Genomic DNA, 26,292 nt, shown 5'->3' with positions numbered 1-26,292 from the left:
TTTCATTTTTTTTGACATGCATCCTCTCGTTACATGTATCATATCTAATCTTTAATGTATTGTAACAACCTCATAGATGGTAAGTGACCCTGTGCTGATTGCACTGTCTAGTCCATCCGTCCTCTCCCATGCAATAAACCATTCTTTATAATTAGTGTGGCCGCGGCAGTATGATCAGGGCATTACAAGTCCTCTGCCACAGCCCCTAAATGGACAGATTTCAACAGACGCCTGCTGGTGTGATCGGCATCATTATATTTTAATTAATCCATTCTTCTCACAGCAACACAGTAATTACAATCTATTTTATGATGCGGCATGCTGTGAAAGAGGGGATGGAGGAGCGGAATAGGAAGGGAGTGAGCTGGAATTACAGTGAAGATGAAAAAAAGGGAAAGAGAAAGGTTGGGAAAAGAAAGTACAAAGACAGGAAGGACGAATGAGTTTAAGGTGAGAGAGACAAAGAGCAGAGGAAAACCATCACAAACACTATAACTGATTACCGATATGTCATCGCCTGGCAGACACTGTGAAAGCATTGTAAAAGCATTTATACGATGTCTGGAAGAACACAAGCCCACGTCTCATTCTCTCTCTCTCTCTCTCTGAGTCTTGCTCTGTACAGTGAGAGGCAGAGGCTTCCTCTGCCTGTATAAATCACTGTAGGTACGGACACTCAGACACGCCGTGGGTGTGATAATAACATTAGAGGATTACAATGACACTCCTCCTCGGACAAGATCACCTGTCTCAACTGTCATAAAACAGACTGCTGCTTTTTGTGGTTGAAAAGCTTTACAGTATGTAAGGAGAGTGTGTAGGTGTGTGTGAGCACATAAAAGAAGCGTGTGTGTGTGTCGGCAGACGATATCTGATTATTACCTAATCGAGAAAACTTGCCTATGCAAGAATTCATTTAAATATATATACACACATATGTATATGCAATATTACAGATCATTATGACCGCAAAGGCTGAACCTCTGGTCATCAAGGTTACCAAAAGAACCACACAAGTCATTACAGTGAGCCAACTAAACAACAGTGTCCAAACTATCTGCCTCAAGAAGCTGGCCAATCAGAGCCTTTAACACTCTGCTTAAATGAAGATAATGAGGTCAGAAAGGGATTTTTTTTTACAACCAAAAACGATGCAGGTCTGCTGGCAGAACCCTGGTATGAAGACTTCTAAGAAAGGCCTTTAACAGTTTTATGTTTGGTCAAAAAAAGGAGGAACTTAAACACAATTTCATGTATCTGAAACTGAAATGAGAGCTCATACAGAGATAATTAGTTTATTAATCATAAATCTCATAAATCTATCCATAAAAGAACTTTGTTATTATTTTACAGATAAACAAATAAGCTTATCTAAGTTGACTGGTATTGCTCAATTAAAGCGTTATATATCATTATTGATGGCTCATATAAACAAATATCAGCTGCAAATTAATTTCTGATTGATGGTGTAGAGTTATTACTATTACCTGCTAGAACCAATTTAAAGTTTAAGTTAGTAAAACGCATTTGTAAGAAGTGTTTTTCTGTTGTTGTTGTTGTATCTGAACGCAGCGATGAGCTTCACAGCCAAAGAACCATTCCTCACAGTATGTTACTAACCTTTCTGACTACATTAAAGGCAAAGTTAAAAACCGGGGCAAGTTATAAATTCATTATGAATAATAAAGCGAAACATTTACAGCAGCAATGCTAATGGCTACCCTGAATAGATTTGTTTTGTATATCCAACAACATCTGATATCAGATGATTCTGATAATATTTGCTGTCTTTGCCAAAACTTAGGTGAAAAGATCAACACCACCCTTGCATCTCTGTGCTAAATATGTGGCTAGAGCTAATTAGCTCAGCATAAAGGGTCAACACAAAGGGAAACAGCGAACCCATTTAGTTATGGTGGTAAAGGGGCTGTGCTCTCGACTGGAGGAAGGAACTTTCTGAAGTCTCGAGTGCGAGCTGCCAAAGAATCTCACAGTAACAAGACAAGTGTTTCAGCCTCACGTTGAATAATACATCTATCAGCTCACTAAGCTGTGTATGCTGGGACTGATTGGCTCTAATGTAACCTCAATGGTCAAAACATTCTTGTGTTCCAAACTATTCAATACTGGCATGGATGTTTTACAGTACCTATGGTGAACGTGGTATCCTGCAGCGTTGATGCTCCACCCGGGCTCTTCGGGGTCGGGGATCTTTGCTGTCTTGGCGATGAGATGCTGAACATCCCTCCACGTCAGCTCAGGACTGGGGCAAGAGACATAAAACAGAATATCATCAAACGCATCCCTCCTTCGGCCTGTGTTGTACATCGACCGAAACCACAGAGGAAACACTTCAACTCTTCATGATACTCTGAAAAGAAACCTGCAGGGAGCTGAAGCCTTGTGCAGACAGAAGCTAGAGGACTGCTTTATGAGGCTTACAGCACATTTTATCGCATATAAAGCTCATACTGTATTAATGCAAAGGTTTATTGATACATAAACTGCTGAAATGAGACACTGCCATACCTATAACAGCAGGTCCTCCAGACATAAAAGCACCTATTTAAGTCAAGCTTACATTTTTAATAATAGTGTCACTAAAAACTGTGAATCCAACAAAGAATATTTGAGACTTTAACAAAAGAGCCTAGAGAGTCGAATGTAGAGAAAGTCTTCTTTTTAATCCCAGGCAGGGGAATTCTAATAGAGCAGACTCAAGTGTCATGTCAAGCAATATACTAATGGAATCCAATTAAGACCTTTAAACTGCGCAGAGAGCTGGAGGATATTAGCTCAGTTTTCTATAACAAAAGACCAAAGGGTCGTCAATGAGGGCTTTTTCAGGATATAAAAAGCATAAAGGAAATTGGGTTTTTCTGCTTTATCCACTCATTATTGTTCCCTAAGAAAATGACTTGAATGGAGTATAAGAAAACTGCTCGGCCACCCATTCTGAGCAGCTCCTTCTCCTGTATCTGATGCCTCAACATCTGTACACACTAGGACTAGTAATTTCTCCAGTACAGTAGCATAGAGTGGAACTGAAGCTGCACTACATAATTTGCCTCAATCATTAATGACATAACTGCAACACATCATGCATGTATTCAGCTTCAAAATGAAGGTGTGTCTTCATATGGCAAAAAAAAAAATCTGCACAATGATACGAGGAAAAGAAAAACCCACAAGTAGCCACTTCATTATTGTGCTGTTGGGTGTTAGACATCTCGGGAATATCAGGCACAGCTATAAACAGATGTATTCCATTCACGTATTTGAAAAAAAAAAAACGAAGCAGAACAAAAGCGGGGAGAGAAGCTTTCATTAGCAGCATAAAACAAAACCCCGGCAAGCAGTGAGAGCAAGCAGCTAAAACAACATGATAGGAATAATACCAGTAACACTAATAATAGACGGATAGAATGAAACAAAACACAACGCACAAACAATTATTTTAAGCTTTGATTTCAAAGGGATTGGTGTGTGTGTGTGTGTGTGTGTGTGTAGGGGGGAATAAGCTTTGTACTTTTGAACTGTTGCTGCTCACTGCATACGTCTGTGTGTGTGAGTGAGTGTGTTTTCTGTATTCTATATTAGCGGCAGCAGCATGATTCTGTTGTGTGTTGTGTGCACTCCCCCACCTCTATCATCAGCACCACCACCACCACCATCACCCCTCTGGTGGAATCAGAGAAAGCCCCGCGGCCCCGGCTGGTTTGCATAAAGCAAACAAAATTAAATTTGCTTTGCTAAATCAAAGCATGTATGGTATTCCAAGCTGCTCTCTCTGGGACAAATTACTTCAAACGGCCTCCTTTGTATCATAACAGAATAAAAAAAAAAAAATCAGCCCAATCAGCGGCTCTCCAAAACCCTCGACTCGGGAATTAATTATTGAACCGAGGGCTTTTCTCTCTCCTAGCAGTCCGCGACACAGATCTATTTATTTTGGAAAAGTCGTTTTGCTCTTAAAAACACACTATTGGCTGAGAACACAGCACTGCTCGCTCTCTCTCTCTCTTACTCCTCTTGCACAGACCCTGAAGGGACATGTGAATAGGTTTAGGCCACAGAATTAATGTGAAAACCCCACGACCAGCATCTACCGTGTTGCTGCTTAAACAGAAGTATTGCTTGTGCTGTAATGGACTTAAAATGAACCGAGCCTTTAACTTGTGAGGTTATTTTTTTACATGCATATGGCACTTTCTTTTACTATCTACCAAACATGTAAATGAAAAGCAAGCCAATGTTATATATGTTAAAAACTGGTTTTAAATTAATCTGCCTGTGACCTTGATGTGATGTTTGCCACAGAGGTCAGAGACAGAGAGATAGGCTGGATCTAGCCGATTCAGATGCTCCTATGTAAACACCGACATCCTATAATCAATCTGAAGCTGAAGCTAGAGCCAGTGACGAGGGAATACGCTTGCATATGTCTGTTAAAAGATAACAGCATTCTGCACCAATTGCAAATGTACAAGAAAATCTAACTATAACACTAGATGGTGAAGATAGGAAGAAAAGAAAATACACATAACCCTTTCATAATCTTCACTGACTTCGTCCTCAATCAAAACTAGACATGCATTTTACTCAAACAGTGGAAGAGCTGCTGCATCTTTTGCCCACAGAGGACAACATAACACAAACCTGCTACCTAGCCAGGGACATGCTATTTTATTGCTATTCAAGTGCTAAAACTTGCTGTTGTCTGCTGGGGCAGCAGTATGAGGGTCAGGGCCATGTTGTGGGAGAGGACCTGGACTCTCTGACAGAGGTGTCTGAGAGGAGGACGTTGCCCAAAAAATAGAGACTATACTGGACCGTCTCTCTCACCCGCTCCACACTGTGCTGACCAGCTACAAGAGCTCATTCCGCAATAGACTCCAACTCCCACGATGCACCACTGAGAGACACAGGAAGTCATTCCTGCCTGTCTCAATCAAACTACTGAACTCTGAACTACAACAGTCACTCAGACACTGTACATTCATACTGGTATAATCTTTACTATGTCTTTAGATACAACTAAGGGATTTAAATGCTACCTAAGTATTTAGATGTTTAGTATGTAGTTCAATTTCATGCCATATTTTATTTTTTTTTTTATTCTTGGTTGGATCGGCATGTCTGTAACAAAATGAATTTCCCCTCTGTGATAAATAAAGAAATTCTGATTCTGAAAACTTCCCAATTTATTGAAGAGCTCTATTTGTATCTTCTAATTTGGTGACCAGGACTGTGCACATCATGTTTGTAGTGCTTTTATCAAATGCTGTTTTGACCTCAGACCGCTGGCCCGATTCCTTCAAGTTTCACAAACACACCGTACGACAACTCACGCACAATGAGACAACACTAAAACTTTAAATTCTGGCACAACACAGGCGTTCATGTTTCATCGATTATCCTGTTCTCCGGCAGCTTGTTTTTGTAAAATGAATACAAGCAGACAACAGAAAAAACAAACAGCAGAATGGATGCAGGACCTGACTGATCACCAGTCTGTGAGGGCACAGTGCAGCCGTATATGAGCATCCTCCAGCCGTCATCTGCTCGCCAAGGCTCACAAAACAGCACAGCAGCCGTCACAGTGAGCACACAACTGTTTACAAATCCCCAGTTAATAGGATCAGGCCTCATTGACTGGGCTGCTCCGATGTGTCTGATGTAATCTATTAGCTGTATGATAGTCAGTGTCTCAGACCAATCGATAAACCTGGGCCTCCATATTGCTTCACTGTGGACTGTTACTCCTCTTTAGTGCTGCTTAGAATGCAGGCTTAGTGAATATAAAGTGTGTGTGTAAAGGTTTACGTCCATCTATGTGTTTTTGTATTTAAGATCAGCACTTGTATTAATCCCTTGATTTTAATGTGCTATATGTAAAATACATATACAGCTGATACTTAGGCAGATGTTAATTTTGCAACACTTTAATGGATGAATGCATGTGGGAATTTAAATGTGTGTCTGTGTATGTGTTGTGTAATTATGTTGACATTTGTAATAACCATGTACCTGTACACCGATGTATTACTGTACTGTACCATGGTGCATATGTGTGTATTAAAGGGGGTTTACCATACATGGTGCGTCTAGTAGTGCATGGTCGTGCATGCGTGTGTGTGTGTGCGCTCTGTGTTTGTGTGTAGGAGTGTGTCTGTAGCTGGTGTAACTGGGTTTCCAATTAAGTTGAACCACAGGCTGGATCAATGCTAGTCCTCTGTGTGCAGGAATGAGCAGCCCTGGGCCCTCTGAGCATGCCCACGAATAATTTATCACTCACACTGGGCCCAGGCAGAGAGGAGGAGGAGGAGGAAGAGGAGGAGGAGTAGGAAGAGGACGAGAAGGAGGAGGAGGAGGAGGACTGGCATGAGGAGAAGGAGCGTAAGGACAAAGTGTCCAGCCCAAGGGAGGGAGAGCGCCAAAGACGGGCAGTCAAGGAGACAGAAAGATGGGAGTGGAGAAAAAAAAAAAGAGAGCGATCAGAACCCAGAGGGAAACACTGTGAGCTCTCCATCATTTAAGAGCATCACTCTCTACAATTCCTCTAGTAAACAACAGTCCAAAATGGAAGTCTATAGGGACCACAAGGCACATAATTCTTTTTGGATAACTGGATTTTAGCAAATGCTGTATGTTAAAAACAACCTGGTCATCTGGTCAGCAGCATCTATAGATCTGATGACATAGTGATGACTTTGTGACTTTTTGATGCCCTCACATGTGAAGTAATGGGTCATTAAAAAAGAATTTAACCAAATTTAATAATCAATTCAGGCATCACATCAGTGCTGCAGTCCACTGAAGACATGTGTGACAGTGGACAGCCCAAAGTCCTCACTGCTAACATGACTAAAACAGGCATGTGTGACTCAAAGAGGAAATGCTTAGGGTGCATGCCCTATGAGCTGGAATTGCCTTAGCGTCCTTAGCTCGACTCATGGTTAGCCTGCTCGTCCCTCCATGTTATTCTTTTGCTCAATTTATAAATATTTCCTGTCTGTATCGTCCACTCTAAAAGTAAAAATTGTCAAAATCTTTATAACAAAGTGCAAACAATTACATAAATGTGTGTAATTTGTTGGCTTGAAAGGGTCCAATTTAGGAGATGAGGAGAAGCTAAACATTAATTGCTTCAATCCATAATATGGACATACATACATACAGTATGTGCAGCCAGAAGAGATTCAGGCATTTACATTCACTCTGATTTTTGCTTTACTGAAGCTCTGCATGTCCAATTTCCTTGTTCCTTTTTTCTATTTAACAGTAAGTGAAGGAGAAATCGCTAACAGTCGAGCTTGTTAGTCAGCAGGGTATAATGTGCTGGTACAAGACAAGCAGCAGTTTAAACCCCACTGTCTCATCCCAGGCAGCACTTCTTCTGCTTGGACACTTTGCATTAACATCTGCCGAGCAACAGCACTGCTTTAGTTGAAAGGCGCAGAAACACAAACACACACACACACATACATATACATATTTATGCACTTACACACACAAGTAGATGCATACAGAGAAAAAAAATATGTAGAAATTTTAGCTGCTGCAGAACTACACACACACAGAGTGTCTCTACGCTGTGGAGTGTCCAATGTTCCCTCAGCCGCTGTCCTTAGTTATCAATCTCACAGTAGCGAGGCGTGGACTGGCAAGAAGCTCCACGTCGCTCTGTAATCTTCTCTTAATGTGCTGCACTCTAAGCCTAAGTGAACCCATTTGGAGTGACTGTGAGCAGACTGAGATTTCTCCCATGTTATCTGAACAAGTGTTACTAATGGGTTTATCAATTAGGCTAAGTCCAATAACTGCATGCCTGCAATCTCCTTTAAACACACTCCACCGGCGTAGCCCTGACTTCTATTTCTGTACACCTGTACATGTACTATGCATGCATGCGTGTGTTTGTAATGTGTTATTGTGAGTATTTCGCATGTTGACTGTGAATGTCTCTTTGCCAAGTGACATGCATCATATGTTGTTTACCTGAATCCCTCTGCATTCATAATTGTGTTTCCTCTTTGTGTATATCCTAATAAGAATTTGAACATTGTACAATGTTTGTGCACACAATGTAATTCACTGTGTGAAGAAATGATATATTCAGACTTACTGCAGGACTTTGCATAAGTTTAGGAGACAAATAACCACTGTCCTACAGTATTGTAGGCTATTAAGGTAGCTAAAAGGCACTAATGTAACTCACAGTCTGCTTAAAGTTTATGCAAAGTAGATGAAATCATCACAACTATTGCAATGAACATGTTGAAATGGTAGAAATTTGCAGGCGTGTTAGTATGACATATATTATAGACCACATAAACAACTCCTGTTGTGTGTGACTTGACAGTAACCTTCCATAGCAAACACAGCCTGAGGGTGTGTATGTGTGTATATGTGTGTGTGTCGTAGTAGTTGAGTTAAAACCAATTAAAGTGAGTGAGTCACTTTTCTCTGTGGTCCGGTGAGGATACAGTCTGATTGCTGCTTAACTCCCCACAGAGTTTGTTCTACACTTTTCCATTCAAGGGACAGGAGGAACATTAGGAAATGAATTATCATAGGCTTTTTTTGCATTGACAGGATGATGTAATACATAATATTCATGTTTAAACTCTCTGAGTTTCCATAGGTGGGCTATTAATCTACATGGATTTAGCATTAAGTAAAGCAGGAGCAGTTAAAATATTATTTATCCAGTTTAATTTCTGCTGTGTGTAGAATGAAAGGATTTGGCCCAATACAGCTGATCTGATCACAGAACAAACTGACTGGGGTGAAAGAGCAGACAATCCATCTTTCCAGACAGGCCCAAATATACTTAACTTAAAAAAGAAGGGGCAGAAAGGCAGACACCTGCAGGTGCTAAACCATGAAGTGGAATCACAGCAAAGCAAGTGTTCAGCTCCTTTTTTGGCCAGACAGGCTGATGAATGGATGAAGAGAAACAGAGATAAAGTGACAGAGGGGCTGACACGGTGATAAAGTGAACAAACAAACAGTCAGAGACAGAAAGACTGACAAACGGAATGAGCGAAGAATTGATTCACCCTGATGGTTTTGCTGGACGAGCGTCAGGACGGATGGATGGAGACAGATGGAAACACAGACAGACAGCCCAGGAATAGTGTCAGAGAGACAGATAGACAGTGACACACTGACACTGTTAGAGCACCGAAGACAAAAAAAAACAAGCACTGTAAAGTATATTGTCAGCATTCCCTGCAGAAAAGCCTCACTTCATGAATCTGAGCAATTTCATAAATTCTGTACCTCCTGGCTTCTTATCATAACTTCTAATCAATATTTTGCCAATCTCGTTCTTTTTGGCAGAGTAAGAGGGACTGCAGGAAAACTTTCGAGTATTTATAATTAGACTCAAGAACATTAATCAATAATGTGGAATGCAGTTCCAAGAAAACATTGAGGTGGAGATAACCGATTGACGGACAGAGAAATCCAATCAAATATGTGAGCAGGAATAGAAAGAATTTGTATTAGTCGATATTTAGAGAAAGTCCATTTTAAAAATAAATGTCCATGAGTGCAATGCATGTGAGTCTGACCAAACAACTTTTTTTGTGTTTATTTTAATGATTTATATAAAAAGATGTTCATCCTGGCAGTAATAATTTAAGGTGTGATCTTAATGCTGCTTCAGAGACAACATAAAAAAAACAACTGGAAATATTCTACTGCGACAATACACAGAATTAAATACACCCTCATGCCTGTATATATGAATTCTTAGACAGATGCTACACATGAGGGAGGCTGCGTCTGATGAATGAGAATGAGGGGGGAAAAAAAACAATGCAGGTTGGCATGTGTAAGAGAGAGAGTCTGACAGAATATATGAGTGTGTGTGTTTGTGTGAAATATGGGGAGAAAGAGTGAGACACAGAATGAGCAAGTGTGAGAAAGAGAGAAAGGGTGAGAGACACCCAGAGAGATATACTGACAGAGAGAGAGAGAGAGAGCCCAGATCCATAAAGACGTGAGGTGAATGCTGTTGGTCTGAGTGAGAGAAGTGATATATAGTTTAGTCAGTAGCAGCGGGTCACGACAAAGCCTTTAACAGTAATGTCCTGGGAGTCGCCTCGCCCAGGGGACCCGCGCTCCATTTTACAGCCAAGCGACTGAGACTGAGAACTCTGCGCCTTGACAGCTGGAGCAGTAAAGCTGGGCCTCTAGTACCATCCATAACATGAAGGAGGCGTAGACGGCGCTGATACCACCACAAAACACCAGGCCCGAGGCCACACCGACAGCTGGCGAGTTAAGAGGGATGAAGAAAATGGGGGCTTGGGAAATAATAGGAAGACACTAGATGAGACAAAGGAGGAAGAGAAAGGGGGGAAAAAAGGAGTGAGCAGATACATTTTGCAGATTTAGACAAAGAATGAAACAAAAGGTTGGGAGAAAATGATGATGTGCATCAGAAGAGAGACAAAAACAAAGGGAGAGAAAAGAAGGAGGGGAGACAAGGTGGGAAAGGTGCAGAAATGAGTCGGTGTTGGTGAAGAAAGCAATGAAAAAATACTGAATACACCTGATTCTTAAGAGTTCTTTCTGAAATTTAGATTTCTACCATTATAAAAAAATGGAGCAAACAACCTTGTGAGGAGACTGAAAGTCTCTCTTTGAACCACTGAAGTTAACAAGGTACAACAGGTTTTGTTTTTTGTGTGCCACTGTGTAGTATGACTGGACAGACAGACACTTACTTTGCTTCTAAGACAAGAGCCAGAATCCCTGCGACGATCGGAGCAGCGCTGGATGTTCCGGGGAAGTGTGTGACACAGCCGTCACCTATGTTGGTCACAGTCACCTGGAGGAATCGCACATTAATTATGTTAGAAGACACCCCTCTCTCTGCAGTGCTTTTTGTCATAAGAAGATGTCAACACATTTATACAGTAATGATAATTAAAAAACAGGATGTGTGTCTGCTTTAACCACCTCCTGATCTGAGGTGGAAGAGGTGGGCAGGCACCCCGGCAGACGAAGGTGATGTCACACGGCTAAAATTGGTCTTTCTGTGTCTGCAGCCCTGCAGCTGCCACTGCGTGTCTTCCTGGCTTCTTCAGCGTTACCTCCGCCATCAACACCTCAGCTTCTTCCTCTCTCTTTCTCAGCCACTACAGCCACGCTTTACCTCCAATTAACACTCGTTTGCTACTGTGTGTCTGTGTGTGTGTGCCCAGCAGTCACCTAGGTCATTTGGCAGGCCTCTATAAATATCACACCAGTGGCTGCTCTTTAACAGGCTTCTCACAGCTCATGGGAGCAAAAGAGCAGGTGCACACACACATATATGAACACATACACATACTTTACAGTATATATGCAGTCATTAATGATAAACACTGCTGTTAGATGTGATAGGCAGCACACACACACACACACACACGCACTAACCAATGGCAGTGGGCCTCCCACGCTGGCTCCAGTCAGTGTGACGGCCATCACTCCGGGGCAAGGCTCACCGAAGAAGGCGGGCTTCCCAGTTTGAGTGACAGCGCCAACGGCAATGTTGTAGATGGAGTTAACATAACCGTCTGCGCCGCAGTGGTCATGATGCATTCCACCATTACCTGCCGCCCACACAAAGATGGTGCCCTTCCCACCTCGGCCCTGAGAAGAAAAAAAGAAAGAGAAAAGACAGACGTTATTAAAGTGAAAGAAAGGGAGAAGATTTTAAACAGAATGTTTCCATCTAGCGGACAGCAGAGCCTTTCATGTGTCATACACTGATTTAAAATTGAACTGTATAACAAGAATGAGATACTGTGAGAAGTATTGGCATTTGGTAAGTTCTTGTAGTGGTCCACCTAAAGAATATTCTCTCATAACATACTAAACAAATAAATGAATCATTTTAATTTGGATTCTAATTTTAGTATTAAACATGTGCGCAGTATAAAACTTCCCGAAGCCTGGATCAGAGCAAAGAGGCTCAAAGTTTACAGTCAATATTCTAAAGTCAAAGTTCACAATACAAGTTTTCTTTTTTTCCTTTTGATCATAACTGGAATACTTTTGAAAGCTTGTAACTGAACCTTACATCGTGAATATTTTATCACAGATATCTGTTTTCAAGGTCAAGAAGGAATCTCGGTGCTTAAATTGTGGTCGTCAGTTTTGATTTATGGCCCAACAAAAAAAAAAAAACTGTGTAAAGGTAAGACAGCCAAAAGGAGGCGTGAGTGGAGTATTAGTTCAAAGTGTGGATTTTTTTCCTGTACTGTTTAGTGACATTTGAAGCAGTAAAACTTCCTAACGAGCTTAAAAAGAGCAACAATGGGAAAAGGCTGCTGAGAAACAGAGAAAACAATTATTCTAAATTATGAATCAATAACCATAAAACATTCACAGTGTTTGTTGCCTTGGCGACAGGCATTTTCAATCTTCTTCACAACAAATACAAAGATGAACACTGTGACCCTCTGTTGTTGTTTTTCTCTGTGTGAAATGATGTCTGACAGAATGCCATCCTGTTCTGTACGCATTACTGGGCTAATCTGACTTCTTCCTGTTGCAGGAGCAGTAAAAACCCAAACAGTACTGTACAAAACAGACTTATTACTGGGTTCTGTATGGTACCTGGAACTATTCAATTAAAAGAGAATCATCCGCTGAAGTCTCCCTTTAAGACACAACTTGACATGAACATATATTTTGTCACCTATTGACGAACAGGGAAATGTGAGTATAACAGTAATCTGAACATTTCGTCCTTCTAGCTCCACCGACGGTGTGACTGTCGGCTTTGCGTCTGACAGACAGCGGTGTGAACTTGGAGATGAAAGCCGTGCCTTGTGAGTTCCTAGCCAGAGGGCCTGCTCTGTCAGGCTGTGCGGCCCGTCCATCTCGGCCCCGTCGTCCCGCGGGCCCCAACTGCAGACGTAGATGTCGATGAAGTGGATGTTGAAGGTCAGAGCTGTGGCCTCCATGGCGTCAGTGACAGAGCCGCCCAACAAACGGATACCTAGATGGAACCAGAAGGTCGCAGAGATCAGAGTTTGCAGGGAGGCCTCCTCCTCCATGTAAACATCCGTTTTTTAAAGTTTGTGATATTCCTGCTACAAAAGCAGCGACACAACACTAGAGGTGTAAATGCATCACAAACACACCGCAGGCACACGTGGAGCAGCTGGCCTATACAGCACAGCCTGTGCCTGCTGTTTCATCTGTTTGGCTGTGCCTGTTACTTACCGTTACTCTGCTGTTGGTGTTACGTCTGCCTGTTCCATCAGTGTCGTGCTCCCTCTTGTTTCCTTGTCTTAGCTGTATCTGTGTTTTCCCTCAGTGTGTGAATGTCTCTCTGTTCCTGTTATATTTACAGCATACTCCTCTGCTTATGTGGCATCAAAATATCAAACAATGTGCATCAAAGTGATAAAGTGATTATGGACAAAGTTCTTTCCATTAACCAAACTAGGATGAGTCCCTCACTATTATTCCATCAAAGCTGAACATAACATCCCAGTGTGCAGATGATACATGTATGGATAGTATGGATTACTTCAAAATTATTATGCAACAGTTTGAAATGGCTGCTGCAGCTTTTGGCAAGAAGCAAACCCAAATGTGCTCCGAATGCCTCTAACAGCAGGACTGTCAATGTTGGTGTCACTCTGATGAACGGATCCCAACAAGGCAACATGATTATGGAGAAACGGAGTCTATAAAACTGTAACGACTGACCGCACTTAATATGCCTTAATGCAGCCGTTTAAGTTGTCATAGTGAACTTATTAGCTAATAGCTAGTGAGTGCAGAGATTTATTTGCAATTTATAACCAAGTCCAATCATCAAAATATTTTCAGACTTGTTTTTTTTACTGAACAATATAACAAGAGGTTCTATTTTTGACCTACATCACAGCAAACTGTAATTTATTTGTGAAAATTCTTTTAGACTATACTTGAAGTCTGTTTTTATTCTTCATGTTTTCACCTTAATGTGATCTTTAAATAAATGAAGATTTTTTAAAATAGCACTACATCATCTGAACGATCTCTCCACACATGTTATATTGTATTGTCATCTTTAAGGTAGAGCACATGGATGATTTTTAGATTTGCTGTGTAATCAATACCCATCAATTCAGATGTATATATTGAGATATATGTGTTTACTTTGCAACAGTCTGGTACTTGTTGCACTTAATATAACCGTCAGGGTAGGTATGCCCCCTGTATTTGTGGCTTGACAGTGCGCAACATCACTCCAATTAGGCACTGCAGATGGAACTGCTGGCTGTGAAGAGGGTCCTCAGAGTAAAGGAAAAGATGATTGGGAATTGTAGAGCTGCTAGAAATGAAGCTTTAAAGGCAACTTTTTATCTTGATGTGATACACATGGTTTTTCTGTGACCATGTGTGCTGTGGCGCTGTTAACATGACCAGAACGGCTGACTAATGACTAATGAAAGAGTCTTTATATTCATCTCTGTAGCATGAATATTGTTATTTTTTTCACAAAAATCAGAAAGAATGTTGAGTCATTTTACAAATAAATCTTGGTTCTGTCATCCCTTTGTCAGAGAGCCAGCTTTGGCAGCGCCCGGTACTTCAACCATGCATCTTTCATGTGGGTCTTGCCCCCTTCATCTCCTGTGCACCGCACTCTGTTTATGAGTCTGGATAAAACAGACCCAACAAGGTGAAATTGAGACTAACCGTGGAAAGAGATTCCTGCTCTTGTCTCATGAATAGTTTTTCTCCTTTTGTCAATTCTACAAGAGGCTCTCTCTCATCAGCATGTGACAAATGAGCGTGGGTCAGGGAGTAGAGATCACAGAGCAGAGTTCGAATGTCAGAGTTCAACCGAAGGGATTCCTCTTCTCATTCTCCATGTTCGATGCTGACAGCGCCCCTGTATTAAACTGGGTTTGATGCACCCAAATCTGAGAGCTGCAGAAAATGCTCTTATTCAAAGATATCATATACTCCTCATTAACTTATGGGTTATAGCACTCTCAGTGTATCCTTTAAAAAAGGTTTGATTCCCAACATACAGTGTTCCTTTTTGTGTATTCTGTTTATCTATCCCTCACCAATGTTACAACCGATACTAAAAAAGCCATTACTGAAGCTCCCACTAAAAAAAAAGCTGTTAACTGGGGTCAGTGCGGCTCAACAGAAGCCATGTGGACCAAGCGCCAGACCCACACACATACATGTGAAATGCAAAAGAAGCAAGTGCACATTTACAGATGATACACTCAGCCACAGATATATCTGATTACTGCACAGAAGAAACCTCGACCACCTCAGTGGAGCTGATGAGGCTATTTTCTGCTCTGATTTACACACCAGAAAAATCACAACAAATATTTTCAGTGATTTTTGAATGCTTACAGCAAACAAGCAATAACATTTTAATTTAAATCCAAACTTAGAATGACTTCAGTGCTTTTGATTTAACATCATTTGCAAAGATATGCCAAGTTGTAAAAGCATTTCTTTTCCTAATAATTTTAGGAAATAATATTTTTTCATCATAATAATAGTAGCAATGAAATATATCAAGTGTTTTTCAAAGTGTCCTAGTCTTGGCCAGTGCAGTACACCCACAATGCACTGCTTCCCACTGTCTGTATGAGGCTGTATTGTTTTGCTCACCTCCAATCCTGGCATTGAAGGCGATGCCCACACCGCAGTAGGAGTTGTTGGCCTCCATGGCAACTTCCCCTGCACAACGGGTACCGTGACTGAAACAAGAGGGGGAATAAGATGTTAGCCACACACTGAGAGCAAATAGGCAGAGATGAGAGTTTTCTTATTTTGGATGTTTCGACCCGAGCACAAACCATAATTATGCCGGGACAGATAATTATGCAGAGAACATCCTGATTCCGAGTGATTCTGAGTCTGGCACACATCGAGAGAAAACACTAAGATACTGGAAACTGCAACATCACTGCATTCTGCTGTGGATTTCCTCTTCATAAAGAAAAAACAAGACAGATGCAACTATTTACTGCTGTTTCTGGTTACCCAGCTGAAAAGTCCTGCAACTATGAGTGGTAATGCAACAAAACAACGGTGACGACAGCGTGTTATTCCACGCAGAAAAATGACACTGAGATTTAGGTAAATAAAACAAACTGACTGCAACTTAGAATAAAACCTCTTCATATGATTCCAGATGATGCCCCAGCTATAGCATCATTACCTGTTCTCCTCATTTCTGACAGGCATGGGATCATGAGACAATCCATGTGACGCCAGCAGGTCAAAACTGGCGCGGGCCTCCTGTAAAAACCAGACAAGAAAACAAATTGGAGCACAATGTAAGACGAGTGTAAACACAAAACACCCAAATGACATGACAGGAAATGAAGGAATCCCATGAAAAACTCTGGATACTGGCACTTGAATTAGTCTGTCAACATATTTCTTCTGACTGACGGCAATCACTGTCACTGTGCAGGCGCCTCTGTCTGTGTGGTTTATGTGTGTCTCGTAAAAGTGAACACATTTGAATGGCTTGTTTGCCAGTGTATATAGGCATAACGGGAGGAGGATGTCTTGGCAGCAAACTGTACAAGAGCAATTATGTATCTCTCCCTCTCTCGCTCCCTCTCTGCAGCCAGGCTTATCCCTGCCAGACAATCTGCTCTGACAAAGTACAAGTTGGCCTGTGTGCTTCAAACTGCCTATAGGATTATAAATGACAAGGCAGGAGCAAACAACACTGCCACTTCACATATGCTTTATGGCCAGTCACTGTAACAGCAGCCTAACAGCTTTATCGTTATATGAAACTTTTACTGTCTCAAGTTTTACTGTAAGTAATCAAAAAGTACGGCCAAATAAAGGAAAAGTCAATACACAGATTTCAGTCAGCAAACAGAACTAAGACAAAAAAGATAATGAAATGATTTACTCACAAAGTTTTTCTTCAGGTCCCTGTTTGTATAGTCTACACCTGAGAAAGAAAAAAAACAAAGATGGATGTGAGAATATGATGATTTTTATCAAAGATTCAGAGGTCAGATCAAAAAATGCTGCCTTTTCTGCAGTCAGGTCAAACATCAATATCTCATTGAATGAATATAAGTTGTTACTTTCGTGATGAGAAAACAGAAAAGATGCTTTTCCTTGGTTATGTTTAAACTACAGAGTTTATGTGATGACTCATTTTCTATTAAGCAACATCAACTGACTCATCTGCAAATTTAGGATTGTTCCTGCTGACCTCTGCTGTCGTCGGTGTAAATAATAAACAGCGGTGGGGGTGCAGGATATGATCCTGTGGGAGGATTAGGGTATATTTAAAATAACCATACGAGGAAATATAGCCGCACCGTACAGTAAGTACATGTGGATCAAAAACAAACATCAAAATAGCGTCAGTACTTGTGCTCTGAAGATGCTTAAGATGGATGATTCTAGGTGTGTGGGGGGAGAAAGCAGGAGACATGTGATGCTCCAGCCAGATTTAAGAGATCATTTCCTCATCTTTAATGTTTTGTGCCTAAGTGCACTTGAGAGCAGTGCCGTTTCAAGTCATTTGAACTTGCTGTGTGGTAGACAGGTTATTAAAATTTGGAATTTCTGAGTGGCCTACTAATTGGTGCAATTAATTTGCCAGAGTACAGCGTGAAGTCTTTTCTTTTTCTTTTTTAAATAAATGAAGTTTTGTCCAGATTCATATTTTGCTCTTCAAAGATAAGCAAATAACAAACAAATGTGCCCAAAATAATCCAACCAACATCCCCCCACACCCCTTTATTCTTTTTAACCTGCCTTCCTTTCATTCTTCCTTCCTCTTACACCATACATTTCCCTGCAGCTTTTCATCATCCTCTCCTTCCACATCAGTTGCCTTTCTTTGCTGTGCCCCCCTCCCTTTGCTTCTCTTCACTCACCCCAACCACCACCACCACCACCACCTCCATCTTTGCTGCATCAGGGCTCCTGTGGTCTCAGCAAGAGACAAACGAATGAGGGCCCCAGGAGGGCCGTGCCTGCTCTGCCACACATCACTCACTCTGTCTCTCAATCACACACACACACACACGGGACCTGCCAGCCTTTGTCCCATGCAGGCAGTGCCTCCGGGTTACCATGGCAACCTGCAGTCGGTCTCGCTGTTGAGGCCTGATTGTGTTGCGCTCAGGCGGGATGGAGCCCAGGGTGGGTGAAACCTCGCTGGAGTCTGCCATACTGTGCCACACTGGGCTCTGCCACACCAGGTCAACCTGCTACATCAGTACTGGAGGCGCTGATGCTTTATTCTCATCTACATCCTCCACTTTCCCTCACTCACTTACTCTTGCAAGAATGCCTTAAAGTTTCTACATCAATTATATAATAGCAATTAATGCTTAGCATCTATAAACCCAGGATCACAGACACACTCATACTTGTTTGAGCTCCATTATACCTCCACAGTGCCTCTACCTGATGGACACTTAATACCAAATACGTCAACGTTTAAAACACAGACCATCGCAACAAGTGTTTGGAGGGTCACCAAGGTGAGACAGCCTTTATGATCTATATTGCTTTTCAATCTGCTGCTGTTCAGTTGGTGTCAGATAGTGGCACTGTAAACACCTTTGTTGCGGTATGAGAGGCCTGCAGTTATTTCTGTGATGCTGGAGGAATTTTGTGTGGCTAGCAGTAGCGGCTGGCTCCACTCATACAATATATAATGTGCCACTGTGGACATGTGAAGCTCCAGAGCCGTAAACATATTTTGTTTACCTCTTAACAATTGTCATCTATAATTTGTACTTTGTGTGAGATCAGGTTGCTTGTGTTTTATGTTAGATTTCGTTTTCGATCTGAAACAGGACAAAGTGGGTTCAGAATCAGGATATATGGACCTGTATGAGACACACATAAAGAAAACCAGAAGATTCCAGTAGGGGTCAAATTCTTTTTCACAGCTCGGACTGTGTGTATATGCACATGCATGTATTTGATTTTGCATGATTGTGTGCAGGGGACAGAGGCGTGTTTGGATCAAGATTGAGGCAGGCACAGCATGAGTTGCTGTGTCACAAGGGTCAATCTGAGCGTCAAAACACAGTGCCCTCAAGTATTTTCAAGGATGATCCAAGTGGAAAAATGCATTCAGCCAGGTTCATTCACTCAGGTAGCACCATACAGCCATAAATACAGCCATAAACACACTCCAACACAGTCCAAGGTCTTCTGAGTGAGAAAGTAAAAAGCCACGTCCCACTGTTAGATGGAACACTGTAGGTGGTGGAGCCAATGCAAAACCTTCCATGAATACAAATGCTTTGAACCTGGCTGACCCAGTCGAGATTGTGATCGTGCGGGTGAGTGTGTGTGTGTGTGTGCGCGCTCTTTCTGCTCTGCATGTGTGTCAGCATTCAGCAGCAGCAGCAGCAGCTGCACTCTATCTCCTTGCTCCTGCAGCATTCACGTCGGTCCTCAGGGTCAAACGCACACACAAATCAGACATCGAGATGTGTCGGAGGCCATTTGAGCCGATGGAGAGCCGTGCCTAAGCCGCAGCAGAGAAAATGAGCCAACATCACTTCAGAGAAGGCCCCGTGCTACACCTTAACCCCTCCACCCCCAACCTTCCCCACTCACCCCCCCACCCTGTTTTAGCTGTGCTCTTTAGAAGTTACTGTATGAAAAAAAAAGTCAACAGGCTGCCACAGAGACATGAAGGTGGGGAAGGGGAGAGGTTAAAACACATGAGGGAGGAGGTAGGCCATGAAACACTGGTATCAATATTTCTGTAATGAAGCTGCACTGGCTGATAATTTGCATATGCAAGTGTGAAAAGGAAAAGAAAGGTGTGTAAATGTGTGCGAGAGAGCCGCATAGAAACAGGGGTGTGTATCACCGCCCACCGAGGGTGAGACTTCCTGGCCCTACACCTCCGTCTCATTAATCAGCTCGGTATTTAAGAAGGGCTGGAGTGGACACTTGCCTGTAATTAGCTGGCTTTGTCAAGAATGTGTGTGTGTGTGCGTGTATGTGAATCTCTGTGTGTGTGAGAGAGATCTTGGGAAGAAGACAGAGTTTGATGATTAGTTAGAAGGATGAGTAGAGAGAGGGAGCGTGGGTGATAGAAAGCCTGGAGCAGAGAGGAAAGGAGGGGAGGACAGGAGTGAAGAGGAAAGGGAAGGGAAACAGAAAAAAAGAGTGGGGAAGGAGGTGAAGGAGAGTCGAGGAAAAACAAAACACAAAAAAAGAAAGAAGAAGAGGGAAGACTGAAGAAAAATGGCACTGAGAGAGAGATGCAGGAGGAGACAGGGACAGGAGCAAAGGGGATGTTGAGATGGAGAAGAGGGATGACTTCTAAAGTGAGACATTAGTATTCAAGCAGCACCCATTCACCCCACCACACATGCCCACCCTCACCTCACCCACTGCCCCGTCGGCCCAGCGGCCAGCTTTCCTCCTGCGGTGGACCCAGACACAGAGCTTTGACTTCGAGTCTGAAACGCTTCCTTCAATGGAGATCTCCACTTTAGAGAAATATCTTTGTTTTTTTCCCCGTGGTGTGTGGGTTTCTGTGGGCTTTCAGCTGTTACATTATTTCTTCATGATATTCATAAGCAAAAATGTTGACTGCAAGTTTTTACTGTCAATCAGTGGGCATACATCCTCGTTATTCAAAATGTGAACGGTGCCACACGCCTACATGCACAGAGATGGAGATCCAGGAGAGAAGACATACAGTACAGTCAAATTACAGCAGGAATGCAAGAAGGTGTTTCATGCAGCATTCAATATTTCCACTTAAATGCAAAAATGTGGATACAGCAGGTACAAACACATTTTGTACACCGATACCCTCACTATCCAAAACTGAAGTATTACTGTGAATGATGGACATGATCCGCTGCCTGTCTGAAGTCTGTGCCAAAGTCCATCTGGCCTGTGAACAAGCAAATCACTCCACGCTTTATTTTCTGTCTACAATAAAACAAACATGTTTGCTGTGCTACATCTAGGCATGAAGACTGAGTCTGTTTAATTTGTCAACATTTCATTTAGGGCTGCCACAAATGACTATTTTGATAATCAAATAGTCACAGATTATTTTTGCGATTATTCGAGTAATCGGATACATGTCATAATTTTCACATAAGTACGACTGCAACTAATGACTATTTCAATATGGACGACTACTTTGGACCACTGATTTGTCATTGCTTCATCCGCAACCACCTCCATGCCTAGAGCCCAAACCCTCGTGCTTTAAAACTCTGTGTGTGTGTGTGTGTGTGTCCGCTCACCCATTCCCACAAACCTAAACACTTACTCCACACCAACCTACAAACAGCTCATCCGGGTCTCTTGCACCCAAAATGCCGAAAATCCCACTACACCATGAGCCAGAGAATCATTCTCTGCTGCAAATGTGTTACACTTGCATGACGATGTCACTAACTAGTCATTGAATACTAAACTAGTTAGCCGATGCATTTTGCCCTCGAATATTACCCAAGTACTCGACTAATCGTTGCAGCCCTAATTTCATTGGTGGTCCGCAAAATTGAAATTATAATGATAAAAACTAATAGGAAGCAGAGGTTTGGGTTCCTTTGTGCTTTCTTTTTTACTCAGAGAGCTTTGTAGTATCATTCTTTGACTACTTCAGTTCACTTACTGTTACTGTATTTATTTATGTGTTATTGTATTATACTGTCTGTTTTCATGATGCTCGTGTGCACCTCAGAAAAATAAGGTGACGTTTTTTTAGAATGATAAATTAATCATCTCCCTTTTACAACTTGAAGCTGAAAATCTTGAATAATTATGTTACAGTCTACAGTACAGAATGTCAGTCCCAGAATGCAATGCCATGGCATGGGTGATGTATGCCCACTATTATTCAACATGTCTAATAAGTTGTTTATTCTTCATAAAGTAGAAAACCCTGAGGGGGAAAAAGGTGTTTTCCTCTCATATGTGACACATCCACTGGTAATCCCATTTGTCTCCATAAGCATCACTCACACATCACAGTGGCAGAGCCCAGAGTGTGACTCTAAGAGTCTATTAAATTCCTTCCTGCTGCAGTGTCTGCATATGTGACTTTCCTTTCTGCCCATTAAACTGCTTCCCAGCTCTTCCTCTGGTCTCCTCTACAGCTTTGCTCTCATTTGACTAATTATATTCACTGAGAACGGTGTTGACAAATTCATTTTGAAATCCATTAGTCCCGTGGCGTTGTTTAAACAATGTGCACGTTAATGTCCATTGCTTTAATACCTCTGATTCACATTCTAATAGCCCTCTGATAAATCAGGTTATCTGCGACACCTTCTACACACCGTGAAGAGCGGAAATTAGAGAATTATTAACTATCCGCGGTGTTCTGTCGTGTCCGGGTGTGTTAGGAAGAAGAGGAGGGGAGATGACAGAGCAGAGAGAGAGAGAGAGAGAGAGCGAGAGAGAGAGAAGGAAGAGATATTTGTGAGATGTGTGGGTTAAAAGAGACTAGAGGGAAAAACAGAGAGGGATAATAAGAGACATGAGGAACTGCAGGACTACAGGATGGTAAGGGGAGGGACTGAAGTTACACTCAAAGCATTTAGCAGGAGAACAAAGTACATTTAACAGTCCATAACCCTTAGTTACCCACTAAATAAACTACACAAATACACTTTCTATGACAAGGTTTCACTTCTCATGGGCCAGCATATTGTAATAAACAAATGTAAAGCCTGTGCTAATGCACAACATTAATTGTTCATATAAGGAAATTACTGAACATATGCGATTACTGCTGTATACATTTGTACTAATGCAGGTGCATTAAATCAGTGATGAATATTCAAAGAGGTTCTGTGGCATTAAGCGGAATCTAATTCTAGATTAGAAGATAAAAAAGAAAAATTTCTCAATAGAGACTAATACATTTATCTGCAACTAAACTATTATTCACAGACTATTAATGAGCTTTTATACATTATGTCATAATGGATGCATCATATCTTTTAGTGACCATGTGTATGGTAGCCTGAATCAGCCATGGAGTTTTTTTTATTTATAGTGGAAATAATTGTATATACAAAGTGGATCAAATGAGATAAAAAGGAAGTTTCTGATAAGTACATGCGTTTTTTTTAAATTGAGCTGTTGCACTCCATGCTGGAAAGGGTTAAGCATGGAAGCATTTCTCATGACTGAGACTATTTGTATCTGCAGAGCATCATAACATTGTCACAGAAAAATAATCTGAGGACTGACAATAGTCACGCAGCCTCAAGAGGCCATTTAAGGAACTGTCGTTTCATTTGTCATATAGGTCATTGCTTGTTGTTGTATTTTTTTTAACAGAATGTTGCTGCTAGGAGAGCTGCTATATCCACACTCACAGCAGGTCACATAACTATCTATGCTTTCAGGTCAGATGAGGATCCATTTACCTCTATTGATTCTTATGAAGAGAAACTGTCAGCTCATCGTTGCATGTTGAGATCAGGAGAGCTCCATTTTTACGCTTGTCCTGTTGAATTCTGAATCAGGACCTCGATTATTTGAGTGTCATTATATTTTAGCTTTTATTTCAGTCAATCAACATTTTAAATCTTCTGCTGCTCGGTTCATTTTCAGATTTTAACAAACAAGTTATGAAAATTCATTGGGATAGCCTGTCACTGCTGATTAGTCAACATTAAGCACTGTGTTTCTTCTTATTGCAGACCTAATGTGACTCTCTAAACAACCAATCCACATCCACGCAGCTCATATGCTGCTGTCCTCCACTTTGCTTCTCCTTCTCCTCCTACTGTCCCAGCTACCACCTCCTCCTCCTCCTCCTCCTCCTCCTCCTCTTCTCTGCCTCTGAACACATAAAAAGTCTGTTGGTCTCAGCCTCCCTGCCTGTGGTGCCTGGTGGAGTGTGTGGATTAGACACATAGTCCTGATTAGCTGTTTGTTTACCAACCACCACCAACATCACCACCACCATCATCACAACCACAGGGCTTCAAGGGCAACGCCAGTGGATCAAGTCCCCACATACACCGACCCACACACAAAGAGAAAAAAAAAAACAGCTAATAGACACACTGTGTTGAGCACTTCTGGTGAGAGTGTCTGTGATGTGTGCGCCATCATGCCCCCGTCGAGTCGCCCACCATGGCACAGGGCTCTTAATTAACAGGAGTGTGTATGTGTTATGTGTGTGTGTTCTAGGGGGTGGAGCAGTTGGCAGGAGGCACTAGGGCCAGAGAACATCTGCAGGAGGCCACAACACAACATGCCCCCCCCCACACGCACACATACACACACACAAATAACAAACAGGCATATACACACATCCACTGGTAGATGAACACTATCTGCACTTGGCAAGTCACAGAAATACAGAGATACACACTCGCAGGCAGACCCGTTCAACTCTGCCAACGCCACTGCCGCCATACCAGTGGGACTGTCACCATAGCAACCCAGGACTGGTCATGTCACCCTGGTTTAGCGAGATGGGTGACAGCGAGAGAGAAAGTGAGAGATAGGCATGCGATAAAAAGAGCAAAAGACAAAGAAAGAGCGAGGGGACATTAAATATCCTCCACAATGCTCAGACTGAGGCGTGTGGTGAAACAAAAGGGTAAAGAGACACAGAAAAAGAGAGAGAGAGAGAGAGAGAGGACTCTAAAGGAGTCTCGTCCACTAAGAAGCTCTGAATGTGAGGTCAGCAGCAGCTTAGAGGACTTCAGACGAACCACAGGGCCCTCATATGTCAGTCTTCCCTTTCAATAAGTCAAAAGGAGCTGCACGGCTGTCTAACACACACACACAGACAGACGCACGTGTGAAGTCATCATGTGTATCAAGGTAGAGAGGTAGAGAAGAAGAGGCATTTTGTCCTTGCTATGGGGCAAAGGTTACAGCTGAAGGTAAAGGATTAAAGGATCATGTGAGTTTTCTTTATCTCCTGCTGTCATCTGTGTCAGACCTTTTGAAATTTGATTTATTTTTGACCTTCACAACTATATATTGAATTTTTTTAAGTCTATAATTTACCTTTTTACATTTTACAGGCAAAAAAAATGTGCAGAGGGGACAGAGTTTAGAGAAAAAGCACACTGATCTATAAGGCACCGATCTATGAATTAAAACAAGTGACTTGTGTCCAAAAACTGCTTTTTTTGCTGCATGAAAAGCTTCCCCCTCACTTCATTAAATCCCTGCAGCAGAACCCAAAGGTTGCACACACTGGGAGGTGCAGTGCGGTGCTTTTACACTGTACACGTGCAAATGACACCATGGCTGCTACATTCAATAATACACAAGTCTCTCTTAATGACTCATTATTCGGCTGCGTATGCTTCTCATCAATCCAGTGTGTCGCTGCCTCCTTTATCATTTTCTTTTTAGTACATGTAGCAACTGTAGTTTTATTCTTAAAATGTTTTATGATGCAAATGTTCTTGGGTAAAATTTTAAAGGGGTACCATTATGCTCATTTCCAGCTTTATTTACTTTTATTGAGACTGAGACTCAATGAGCGTACACGACTGACAGCGTGTCTTTGTGATCGGCACTGAGGTTTTTCCCAAGATTCTAAATTCCAATAGGCATCCTGAGCAAATATATTGCTAGCACACATCATGTGCTGATTGGCTGGGTTGTGTCACCACAATGCAACAAACTAACAATGGAGGTATCGAGAAAAAGCACTTGTATCATAACTCAGCTGGTGATGCATGCGAAGCTCTCACTGTGTAGGTCGGTCTATGTCCCCGTCACATGACAGAGCATACTCTCCGAGATCAGGTGACAGATTCGGAGATCCGTGAGGGGCTGGATATAGAGTTGCTGCTTCCCTGCACAGAGAGGAGCCAGTGGAGATGGCTCAGGCATCGTGGTTAGGATGCCCCCTGGGCGCCTCACTTTTAGAGGTGCACCAGGCATGTCCTAATTATTTGCAGATCTCAGGGCTGGGTGCGGCTGGGGGGTCCCGAAGGAGGAGCTCGGGGAGTTGCTGGAGACAGGAGAGGTCAGAGCATTTCTAATCCCCCCTTTCGTTACCTTGACCCAAGTAATTTGGGGAATGGATGAATGGTAAGGAACGAATCTGCCAGGATGGAACATGACTGTGGTAAGCCCAACTCTGGAGTGAATTAATGAAAGGAGCTGTTTATTGTATGGGACATAAAGACATTCACGTTTCTCCAGTGAAGAAATAAATGCTAACATTAGCAACAGCTATGCGTTTCCCTGAAAGATGAAGGGAGACACAGACCACCAATCATCTAGTCCACGGCCTCATTTGTTTATAGTAATTGCAGAAGGGTATCACTATTA

General features: G+C 42.1%; 1 protein-coding gene across 1 annotated transcript in view; it reads right to left on the bottom strand.

Moving 5' to 3' along the window:
• Positions 1 to 26,292, bottom strand: part of LOC114448341 (furin-like protease kpc-1) — a 125,620-nt gene that overhangs the window by 35,027 nt on the left and 64,301 nt on the right. Inside the window, 7 exon segments of the mRNA XM_028425249.1 lie at positions 2,150 to 2,263; positions 10,743 to 10,846; positions 11,437 to 11,652; positions 12,834 to 13,006; positions 15,649 to 15,737; positions 16,202 to 16,281; positions 16,920 to 16,957. Of these exon segments, the coding sequence (XP_028281050.1) occupies positions 2,150 to 2,263; positions 10,743 to 10,846; positions 11,437 to 11,652; positions 12,834 to 13,006; positions 15,649 to 15,737; positions 16,202 to 16,281; positions 16,920 to 16,957 (814 nt within the window).

Source organism: Parambassis ranga, chromosome 16 (assembly GCF_900634625.1).
Source record: "Parambassis ranga chromosome 16, fParRan2.1, whole genome shotgun sequence".
NCBI lineage: Eukaryota > Metazoa > Chordata > Actinopteri > Ambassidae > Parambassis > Parambassis ranga.
This window is presented reverse-complemented; position numbering and strand designations above follow the sequence as displayed.